This window comes from Strix aluco, chromosome 2 (genome assembly GCF_031877795.1).
Source record: "Strix aluco isolate bStrAlu1 chromosome 2, bStrAlu1.hap1, whole genome shotgun sequence".
NCBI lineage: Eukaryota > Metazoa > Chordata > Aves > Strigiformes > Strigidae > Strix > Strix aluco.
Genome location: NC_133932.1, coordinates 123,706,057 through 123,718,442, shown reverse-complemented (window position 1 = coordinate 123,718,442; position 12,386 = coordinate 123,706,057). Strand labels below are relative to the sequence as shown.

The 12,386-nt window shown below is 38.9% G+C and overlaps 1 protein-coding gene across 5 annotated transcripts in view; it reads left to right on the top strand.

Moving 5' to 3' along the window:
• CNTN5 (contactin 5) overlaps positions 1-12,386 on the top strand; it is a 671,848-nt gene that overhangs the window by 600,602 nt on the left and 58,860 nt on the right. For all 5 annotated transcript variants that reach the window (XR_012622124.1, XM_074816205.1, XM_074816204.1 and 2 more), the window contains one exon: positions 11,782-11,902. Coding sequence is in view for 4 of the 5 variants with exons in the window: in XM_074816205.1 (XP_074672306.1) it covers positions 11,782-11,902 (121 nt within the window). In the remaining variant the exon portion in view is untranslated. The remainder of the gene's footprint in view (positions 1-11,781; positions 11,903-12,386) is intronic.

Genomic DNA, 12,386 nt, shown 5'->3' with positions numbered 1-12,386 from the left:
TAAAAAAGTCATGAAATACAGTCAGATAATTTTTACACTGCATATTCTAATAAGTATTTTGTACCTTCCCTTTTTTCAAGAAACATTCTAAAGAGAAAAATCTTGGGGTAAATAAAAGATAATTCATGACAATCCATTCATTCCCCTGTTTACTTGCAGCTTGTGGATCATTTAACTACTTGGCACAATGTTAATCTGGGTTATAAGAGCACAGTTGATTGAACCCCTGATCGATATCAGCCTTCCTAACACTAAGGCCTTCAGTTTGCAGCTCTGCTGTCTGTTTTTCACTTGCAACTTTACAACCTTTCTCCTGAGCTGTTGTGGCACTGTTTTCCAGAGCCTTCCTGGCAGTATTTCTCCCTTACATTGCTGATCTGGTTTTGTTCTCATGGCCTTGCACCTGCAAACTCAAATCATGTTGTTATGGTGGGATCTCATGGGCAGAAGTTCCCACTGGCCTGAAAATCACCTCTCCCTCGTGCCCCCTTTCTTTGTCTCTTGTTTTGTACATCAAACCACAGTGTACAGTGAAGTAGATAATGGTCATGTAAATACTTAACAAATACAATCCAACAATGTATGTGCTCAGAAGCTTAAAAATTAATCACTGTGCAACAATTGATCTTAATTAACATATTCCAATCAACATTAACTTATAGGAAGTTTGAGTAGGTCCCAAAGAAAGGGTTACAACACTAGGTTAAAAAAAAAAAAAAAGGCAAAAAGTAATCCTCATCATCATCTTCCTCAGTGCCACCTACTGCACTAAAGAGAGCCTCAAGAAGAGAATACTCTTTCTGGCTAGCCACCAGGAAGAGTTTTCCATTTTCCTGTTCTCTCTCTCTCCTCATTGGCTTTTTTACTTCTCATTGACGCACCTTTCTCTGATAGAGTTGATGTGTGCCATCATCTGTGGACACTACTAATAAATCTCTGTTCACATAAGACTGTCACAACATTCTTCATGCAGCACACCAATGAAAACCCAATTACATGTCTGCTCTTCATGCTCCGTGTTTTGATGTCTTCTCAAAATGGCACACTTGTCTCAGATGGGTTTTGCTTTCATTTCTGTCACCTTCATTCATCGCTATAACCACTCTTCCACTCAAATCGTATGTGTAACTCCATGCTCTCTTTTGCCCTCTTTCTGCCTTTTTAAACAGGAGCACAGGTACCCCATATTATTTGGTCTTTTCTTCCTTTTTCCTCCTGGTGATAACAGCTCAGATATAGAACATTAATTTAGGAACATGAGTGTAGTAGGCCTCTCTGTCCTGAAGATCACCATTTCATATCCCATCTTTTTTTCTCATTCCTTCCCATTTTCAATGCTTGTCTATGTTTTCTTTAATCCTTAGATTTCACAAAACTACTCCAGTAATGACATAACTACCTGGTATCTGATACTCATTTAACTTCATCTCTTCCTCTGCCTTCTCTCAATAAAATGAATCAAACTCATTTACAGCAATTCAAGTTGCAATTTCATGTCCTCCCTATCCACTCCCAACACCTCAACGCTCTCTGGCATCTGCTCCCAATCACCAGTGTTCACCTAAAACAACTGTGTTCATTATTCTTGCTTTCTCTATGCAAACTGCTCAAAAATACTGCCACTGAAAGGGTCCACACCTGCCCTGAATAATTCTTATGGACCTACAAACCTTGAAAATCATATTTTTTACTTCTTATAGATGGGGAAAATGTAAAATGTATATTATCAGGTATTCCTCGGTCAATCTGCATCAGCCTGGATACAACTATACTACCATGCACACTCTCTAGAGAGGTGTACTGCTTTCTGGGGGCTCATATCAAGGATGTCACTGAAAGACTACCGAGCCTCATACACTCCACTATTATCTGCTGCTGTTGTTTCCCGTGGGCACCAGTGATACAGCCAGGAGGAGCCTGAAGAGTATCAAGAAGGATTACAGAGCCCTGGGAGCAGCAGTAAGGGACTCTGGAGCACAGGTAGTTTTTTCATCAATGCTCAAATTCAAAGGGAGGGGGTTTGAAAGGACCAGTCCAATCTGTTGTATCAACAATTGGTTATGGGACTGGAGCCACAGCCAGGGGTTCAGCTACTCAGACCATGGGACTCGCTTTAAGAAACCTGGTCTACTGGGGGCTGATGGGGTCCATCTGTCAGAGAAGGGGAAGAGCATCTTTGGTCATTGCCTTGCCCAGCTGGTGAAAAGGGCTTTAAACTGAAGTTGACAGGGGAGGGGAACCTCAATCCATCCCATTCCTACCAGTTTGTTTCCAGTGCCAGTAATAGATGCCCAGAGTCTGGAGAGGGATCACAGGTCAGCAGGAGAGCCCTTGAAGAGCAGCACCAAGAAATTTCAGCCACTCCAGACAGTAAGTCAGTTTCAATGGGGGCCCCACTTAAATGTCACTATGCAAATGCACATAGCATGGGGAATAAACAAGAGGAGGCGGAGACATATACACACCTGCAGGGCTACGATCTTATTGGCATCACAGAGATGTGGTGGGATGTCTTCTATGACTGGAATGTTGGAATGGAAAAATACAGTCTCTTTAGGAAAGACAGGCAGGGGAGACGAGGAGGGGGTTTCACCCTCTATGTCAGTGACCAGCTGGAGTGCATGGAGCTCTGCCTGGGGATGGATGAGGAGCCGACCGAGAACTTATGGGTCAGGATTAAAGGGAAAGCAGGGGCCTGCTACACGTGGGGGTCTGCTACAAACCACCTGACCAGGAAGACCAAGCAAATGAGACCCTCTATAGGCAGATAGGATCAGCCCCACATTCACAAGTCCTGGTGCTCATGGAGGACTCAACCACCCTGATATCTATTGGGGGGACAACACAGCAGGACATAAGCAAGACAGGAGGTTCCTGAAATGCGCTGATGATGAATTAATTCTCCAAGTGATAGAGAAGCCAACAAGGAGAGGTGCTATGCTGGACCTTGTTCTCACCAACAAGGAGGGGCTGGTGGGGAGTGTGAAGCTCAAGGGCAGCCTTGGCTGCAGTGACCATTAAATGGTGGAGTTCAAGATCCTTAGGGCAGCAAGGAGGGCACACAGCAAACTCGCTACCCTGGATTTCAGAAGAGCTGACTTTCGCCTCTTCAGGGATCTGCCTGGCAGAGTAACATGGAATAAAGCCCTGGAGTGAAGAGGGGCCCAAGAAAGCTGGTTAATATTTAAGGATCACCTCCTGCAAGCTCAGGAGCAATGCATTCCAACAAAGAGGAAGTCAGGCAAAAGTATGAGGAGGCCTGCATGGATAAACAAAGAAGCTGTTGTACAAGCTCAAACACAAAAACGAAGCCTACAGAGGGTGGAAGCAGAGACAGATAGCCTAGGTGGGATACAGAGAAGCTGTCTGAGCAGATTAGGAAAGCCAAAGCCCTGATAGAATTAAATCTAGCCAGGGACGTCAAAGGCAAGAAGAAAAGCTTGTATGTCAGTGATAAAAGGAAGACTAGGGAAAATGTGAGCCCTCTCCAGAAGGAAATGGGAGACCTGTTAACCCGGGATATAGAGAAGGCTGAGGTATTCAATGATGTTTTACCTCAGCCTTCACCAGCAAGTGCTGCAGGCACACCACCCAACATGCAGAGGGAAAAGGCGGGGACTGAAAGTGTGAAGAACCACCTACTGTAGAAGATCAGGTTTGAGACCATCTAAGGAACCTGAAGGTGCACAAGTCCATGGGACATGATGAGATGCCTCCATGGGTCCTGAGGGAATTAGCAGATGAAGTGTCTAAGCACCTATCCATCATATTTGAGAAGTCATGGCAGTCTGGTGAAGTTCCCACTGACTGGAAAAGGGGAAACATAACCCCCATTTTTAAAAAGGGAAAAAAGGAAGACCTGGGGAACTACAGGCCAGTCAGTCTCACCTCTGTGCCTGTCAAGATCACAGAGAGGATCCTTCTGAAAACTGTGCTAGGGCACATGGAAAATAAGGAGATAATTGATGACAGCCAACATGGCTTCACTAAGGGCAAATTGTGCCTAACAAATTTAGTGGCCTTCTACAGCAGGGTTACAGTGTTGGTGAAGGGAAGAGCAACTGATGTCATCTACCTGGACTTTGTGCAAAGTTTTGACACTGTCTCGCACAACATCCTTGTGTCTAAATTGGAGAGACATGGATTTGACTGATGGACCACTCAGTGGATAAAGACTTGGCTGGATGGTCACACTCAAAGAGTTCTGCTCAGTGGCTCTATGTTCAAGTGGAGAGCAGTGATGAGTAGTGTTCCTCAGGGGTTGGTATTGGGACTAGCCAAGAACACCTTTTTTGGCAACATGGACAGTGGGATTGAGTGCACTCTCAGCAAGTTTGCTGACGACACCAAGCTGTGTGGTGAGGTTGACAATGATGGAGGGAAGAGATGCCATCCAGAGGGACCTTGAGTGGTGGGCCCGTGAAACCTTATGAAGTTCAACGAGGCCAAGTGCAAGGTCCTGCATGTGGGTCAAGGCAATCCCAAGCACAAATACAGGCTGGGCAATGAGTGGATTGAGAATAGCCCTGAGGAGAGGACTTAAAGGTGTTGGTTGACGAGAAGCTCAACATGTCCCAGCAGTGTGCACTTGCAGCCCAGAAAGCCAACTGTATCCTGGATTTCATCAAGAGAAGTGTGACCAGCAGGTTGAGGGAGATGATTCTCCCCCTCTACTCCATTCTCAAGAGACCCCACCTTCAGTACTGCATTCAACTCTGGGGCCTCCAGTATAAGAAGGACATAGACCTGCTCAAGCAAGTCCAGAGGAAGGCCATGAAGGTGATCAGAGGGCTGGAGCAGCCCCATTATGAGGACAGGCTGAGAGAGTTGGGGTTGTTCATGCTAGAGAACAGAAGGCTCCAGGGAGACCTTATATCAGTTTATAGGTACTTATAGCAGTACCTAAAAGGGGCCTACAAGAAAGCTCTACAGGGACTTTTTACAAGGGTATGTAGTGATAGGACAAGGGGTAATGACTTTAAACTGAAAGAGGGTAGATTTAGATTACCTATAAGGAAGAAATTCATCACTGTGAGAGTGGTGAGACACTGGAACATGTTGCCCAGAGAAGTTGTGGATGCCCCCTCCTTGGAAGTGTTCAAGGCCAGGTTGGACGGGGCTTTGAGCAACTTGGTCTAGTGGAAGGTGTCCCTGCCCATGGCAGGAGGGTTGGAATTATACGAACTTTAAGGCCCCTTCCAACACAAACCATTCTATGATTCTATGATTATTATACTACCACATACCATTAAGCACAACAAAACCAGTAACCATAATTTCATCTTCTTTGTTCCAAATGTGCTTATATGATTAAAAGACAGAACTCAGAATATAATTTTCCATTATCACTATATCAACAGAGAAATCTGTTCTTTAACAGATTAAATATTTGCAATTGGTAAAAATCATAAGCAGTAAACAGGCAAGTGGTTTATGTGTACAAACCTGAGAATTTGCATGGAATGGCATTTAAATTATCCTAAATGTATTATGAACAGAAGTTGGATTGAAGACAACAATCCATCATAATGCAGATATAAATTGTCAGCATAATTTAAAAGAAGTTTGGAGTACTGTTTTTTCACTTATTGTTGACAGTACAAAGCTAACATTGTCATGAGATTATTCTGTAAAGTCATTATTTTGCTTCAGTTAAATTCACCAAAAATAAACTCCATTGCTAATCAAATAAGTCAAACAATCAAGATTTAACTGTGAATCAACTTTTCAATTTAATCTGACTGAATTTCAATAATAAAGGGTATTTTGCTAAATCAAATAATGTATGAGTCAGGAATTCACCTAACTTGTGTGTTATTTGTAAAAACACCCACATATTTTAAATAATCTTTTAAGCCAAACAAGATAGCATTAACAATCCAGGTCATTCTTGTTTAAGATCAAATCTCAGTCCAATTTGATTATAGATCATTGTTTTACTGTTCTCAGTTTATACAGAATATGACCTTACAAAATGTTTAGGTACTTTTCAAGCTTGTTGTACCTCCCAAGCATTCTCTTCTGTATAGAAACCACTTTGTAGGAAAGCATCTTCACCTTTCACTGTCAAGAGATTTAGATGACAGCCAGCAAGCCTCAGTAAACCCCTGTAGTCATACTAAAGAAATGACTCAAACGCCCCTTAGGCTCTCATCATAAAAGTTTTCCTGCAATGACAGTCAGTGTTTGCCTACTCTTTTTTCATATTGATTTAAGCTTTTGTCGAATCATGATCATTTATAGTACTCTCAGTACCCTTTTTAGACATATTCTTCCCAAGCAGAGAGACAATTTTCACTGCATGTTGTCCAGATTGAGTTCCCAACTTGAATCCTCAGTACAATAATAGGCAGCCTTTCTAGACCCCAGGCCTTTGCAGTGCAGAAGCTGAGAGCTGCAAGTCACCACATCGTCTCTATTGACTACACAGTATTTTGAACTTCCTTGCCTTTTTTGTCCCTCTTTCCAAGATAAATCAGAGGTACATTCACAAATCTGCAGATGGAATGTAGAAGGGAAGTATGACAATCAGGGTGGAAAATGAGCAGCATTAAAAACATTAAATGGAAAGGAGAATTGATATAATGACAAGAGAGTGATTTAAGGTTCTTAGGTTTCATATATATTTTCCACATATGATTCTGTAGTTTGAACATATGTAATAAACTGTAATAATCAAACCAACCCTTCCATGGAAGAATTAGGGGCAAGTAAACAAGAGACTTACTAGATGTTAAAAAAGTGCTCTACAGTGTAACTGTGAGCTCTATTTCGAATTTAGTTAGATTATAGATTGTTCTAGTACAAAGCCTTCAAAAGAAAAGTTTGAATACTGAATGAACCACCTTGGTTTAGAGATAAAAACTGAGCAAAAGAATGGACAGATTAACACGGAAGTTTCCTAGGAACTAGCTCAAGATAATGAACTTGCTCTCACAGGATGTATAAGTGTCATTCTCTCCACTTAAAGAACCATGTGTAAAAGTTACTTTACTGCAAACCAGCCCACAATCTCTTAGGATTTATGAAATGGAAAGGAAAAAATTCACATACAACTTCCTCTCTGTGAGGATGTGGGATGGCTAAAGAAGTATTAATTCACCAACAGTAAATTCTCTGCAGGTTGTCGTCTTTCTTTTCCCTCTGCAAGTCCTTAGCATTAGGACAATGGGTGGAAAAACCAAATCCAACAAGGTGATTTCATTGAGCAAAGAATGCATATTACATGTTCCTTGGAGTGTTTTTGAGTTTGGGGAAGTATCTCCACATTAAAAGCAAATTATATGTGGCACAGATTCTTGTGAAAAATTACTTCAAGCAATACCTTACAGGTAAAGCTAATTAGATACATTGCGGACACAACCATGACCTCAGATAACATGCCACGCTGGAGCAGAAAGACAAATAGATTGACACAGCACTCAGCACTGGAGCTGCCCAGAACCTGATGAATGGAATACTTGGGAGCATAATATGAATTATACAATGATTTATTGTCCTAGAGAGAACCGTTAGTTATGACAGATAACACTGATAGCTGTATTATTATTTATTTGCTGCTTAATGAAGATCAGGAATGTGTTCAGCGTTACAGCAGGTCCATAGCTTATGCTGGCCTTGAAGGTTACATTTAGCTTTCCTTAAAATCATTAGAACTTGGCTGTTAAACCTATCATCTGTTTTGTTTTGTGGTTGGGGGGGTGTGTGTTTAAGCCTTAGTTTTGGTAAAGTACAAGACAAATTCCACGCAGTAGAAATTTATACTGAACAAACATAAATATTTGAGATACTCTGCTAAATGGGTAATATATGATATTCAGAACACGAAGGAATATAGATTTTTCTAATGAAATGCTACTTTGAAATAGTGCACTTGTTGCAAAATATGCCCTGCCATAGAAGAGCATAACATTACTGGAATAAAAAGCAGCTCATAAAAACATACACTTAATAAAGTCAAAATTTAGATATAGGCAAAGAAATTTAAATACCACTAATTTCAGCTTTAAATAATATTGGGACCACGTGGTTGCTGATACACCAGGCTGTTCTAACTCATGTTAGTCTGAATGAGAGATATTTCTACACTGTTTGCATCCATGTCACCCAGTTTTTGTCTTCCCCAAAGGAGAGGGTATGTCTCTGCTTTTGCTGAAGCGTTATGTCTTTTTCCACTGAGGGAAGACTAAAATCAGAAGTTTCTGTCCTTAGATACTTTTCTTAATGGAGTCTCTACTGCATTCCTGCTTAGCAAATTTTGTAAACTGGATTGTAATCTCTCAAATTTAAGCAGCAGCTGCAATGACATAGGGCAGAGATTTTGTTAAGATTTGGAAGGCTAGCACTTAATTTCCCACCACCCCCCAAGCCCTGTTGTGGCCTTAAACCTCTTATTGCAGGATAAACTGATCAACAAAAATAATCTGTCTTCCAAGACTTGGAAGAGTCTGTAAAATTCAGAAAGACCACTTTATAAATACTACTGAACAGCAAATAATACAGTATTTTTAGAAGTAACGGTCAAACATAGCTCCTACTTATCTAAATGGAAGCTAAAATGTCTCAATATCACACGATCAAGAATCTAATGTCTGAGCATATATCCATCTGTATTAAACACAGTGAGCTTAATTTCTTTCCACTCACACATCCCAAACAATGCTGGCTGCACATCCTGTTATCCTGTAATAAATGTGCTTCATGGGGATCTACTGTACTTCACTGCTCTTCACTTACAGCAATGATTCTTTTAATTGTTACTTGTCTGTCTGGTTACACAGGTGTGCAGATGAAATACATATATTTTCCTGATAAGAATATTAGGATTCAGAGAGTCATGAACCCTATGGAAGTTAGAGTGACAGCCAAGATTTTTAACAGCTCCGGAGCAATGAAACCAGAGAATTGCTATCCATTATGCTTTTCTTCCCACTTAACAACAAAATACACATTAAATGTAAATTACCCTCAAGAGAGGACAAATGTGGACTGATTCTGGTCTTATCCTTCTAACAGCTAAGGCTTTGTACCAGAATCACTAATTATGTTGAGCAACCCATGTTTCAGTCGCTAGTAAATGTTGCTGTGCTAGACAACTTAAAAAATTTGTATCCTGAAATTGACCCTTGGTAGGAGTGTGTGTTCATCTTTTGCATTTAGTGCTGCAGAGTCCTCAGATATTCTTTTGCACTGCTGGGATTTCTGATATGCCAGAGCAAGAATATAATACTTGCATTATGGTTTGACTGGTCTGAGTATCTTCCCTCCAGCAACATCATTAACGAGGACACTTCAGAAGGCAAAACACTGACATTTCATTCTTACTCTTAGATCTACAGGGTTATTAAACTATAGATCATGCCCACATTCACTTTGGTCTCAGTGGCAACTTTGATGCGTCACCTCTCTTTTCCTTCTTTGCATTTGAATATGCTTCAATAAAGATTTTGCCTTGGTGCTACATGGAACATTATGTCAAGTTCAGTTTTAAAAATGCAAATGAAGAGAAGATTGGCTGAAGAATGTGTGCCAAGATGTGCTGAAAAGGAGTTGTTCTGACTAGAAAGAAAAAAAAAAAATGTAGAAGATTGGATCTTGGAACCAATCCTATTTCATCTTGTCTTTAATGACCTTGGCATGCAAATGACAATTGTATGGTACAAAATTGGACATATTACCAGTACAGCAGATGATGAAAATAACACATGAGAACAGACAAGAAATGTAATACTTCAAAGCACAAGGTCATGCACATATGGATGACTGGTTATGGGTGGAAGCTCATAACTTGCAAGTGATTGAGAAGGATAAATATCTGAGTGTATCTATCTGAGCCCAGAATGTGTATGTGCCAAAAAAACAGGCAAATATGAATCTAGGTGAAGTCAGTGACATATTTCCAGCACAGCTAGAGAAGTACCAACATGTACACCCCTAGTAAGACTTTGTTTTGGATGCAGGGTACAATTCTACTCATTCAGGATCAAAATTACTCAAATTAGAACCAGCGCACAGGAATATTATGACGCAGGTAAAGTGTCATTCAAGGAAAGACTGACAGTCTTTGCCTGGTTAGCAAAGTAAATAAAATCTGAGAAGGAAAATTCCTATACTCAATAAATGTTTCTTACAGTGAAACATCGAGGAGATGCATATATACACTTGTGTGTAATATATAATATACAGTAATACATATTTGCTATATAGTAATCAATTATTAATGAAATATATAATATGCAATATAAAATATATTGTAAATATAACTTAATATAATAAATATACAATATTATATATAAGATATTATATATTATTGTATAAAATGTACTATACATGATATAATTTTTATATATATTGTATATATATAGTATCATATAAACTCTAGATAATATAGTGAATAGTGGAAAAATATAATAGTGGTTTATATAATACAACAATATAATAAGTGCATTATTATATATTATAAAGTATAAGTTATTTGTGTAATTAATAAAATCATGCATAATTATACATTGTCATAATTGTATATTATATATTGTGTAAGTATATTAATAATATATTAATAAAATATTAATTCTGTGTAATCTATAATGTTATACAAACTCTAACGTTGAGAAAACTTAACATGTTATATTCACATATCATATAAAGTAATAGTGATAACGAAATTTAGAGATATTTGCAGGTCATTTTGTCTATCCTTGGTTAACATGTTAAAGTTATTTCCATTTGGCTATTAAGAAAAATGCTTTGAAAGGAACAAAAATACTTATGGTAATTTACTAAAAATGTTGGTGCTTACATTAAATCAAAAGGTTGGAAGTATTTTAGGACACAAAATTGAGAAAGTAAACTGCAATTGCTACTCCATGTGGTCAGGGTGACTTTTGTTCACACTTACCTGTTCTTTCTCTGAGTAGTGACTCTATTAAGTCAACAATATGTATGGACTTGCGCTCACTAAATCTGATGGAGCAACATTTATTGACTCCAGTAAGTTTGGATATAACAATGATTTTGTACATGCAAAATCTAGTATTATTACTTGAATTTATGAAATAATACAAAGTTTCTTAGCAAAAGCCATTTATCCTCCAAAAGGCTGTTCTACTTTCCAAATTTCTCTTTTTTTGTTCATAAGTTTGGAACACTGTAACTACGGTTAATTAGAATACTAAAAAATAAAAATTTGAACTGGTTCTCTGGGTACACTCATTCAGGGATTGCATGTTTCAGATTTAAATATATACACATCTCAACAGAAAAAATGAGAATCTGTTCATATTTCCTCAATCATATTTAGTATTCATTTCCTCTATGTTAATAAAAATCAGTCAACATTATATTTCAAGTTATCTTAATTTCATTACAGTAGCAAGACATCCTCCAAATGTTACTGCATTTTAGGGAAGAGGAAGAAAGAGCCCTTCATTTCTAAGAGGACTTTTTTAATACCAAGGATTATAACCAAAATATTTCTGTTAATCTCCTTAATTAATTTCTTTGTGCTAGTTTGGAATAATTTTCTTTGAGCATGAAAATATGCACAGTGTGCTTTAAGCGAAGTTAAAGTTATTAAAAACCTGAAATCCTCTTCTTTAATCCCTATTAATAATTGTATAAATGCAATGTTCTGACAATCCTCGGAAGAGGGTATTAGGGCACATACACCTTGTAAGATGAAAGCTGCAATCATGAATTTCTCACACTCTACAAAACACCATCATGAAATACCTTGAACACAGATTTACTAAATTTTAAACTAACACTTCATCCCTGTTTCAGCAAGCATCCTCTGCAGATTTAATGATCAGGAACATCCTCCTGATGCACGCTGGGAGATACGGCTGCAGGGTCCAGACTGCGGCGGACACCGTGTCAGATGAGACGGAGCTGCTTGTTAGGGGTGAGTATGCTCACAGTGCCACCTGAAAACACAGTCACCAGAAACTATTGTACCAGGGAATTTAAATATGTGGGATTCAGGGATATGTATGCTATGCATTATTCTTCAGATTTTATCTGTTGAAAATGATTGTGATTAACCTACCATCTTTGAAAACAGTTTCACCATAAACTGACCTGCAGACATGGCAATGAGAAACAAAAGACAGCTGGTTAATGGACATGCAGTCTTAAGAGAGATAATAGCACAAAAGGTATACTAGGTTAGTAAAAACGTAGACAATTAGCATTCACAGGCCTGTGCAAGGTAGGTATGATGAGTTCTGTGCTTTTTTATGTGATGCTTTACATTTCGTCTTATGGTCAAACCATTCTTCAGGTTTAATGGTTTAGCAATATTCATTCACTTCCTAAGAGGAGGGACCATGTAGAGTTTTGTAAAATGATAGGTATGAACAATGAACCAAAAGCCTCCTAATATGATA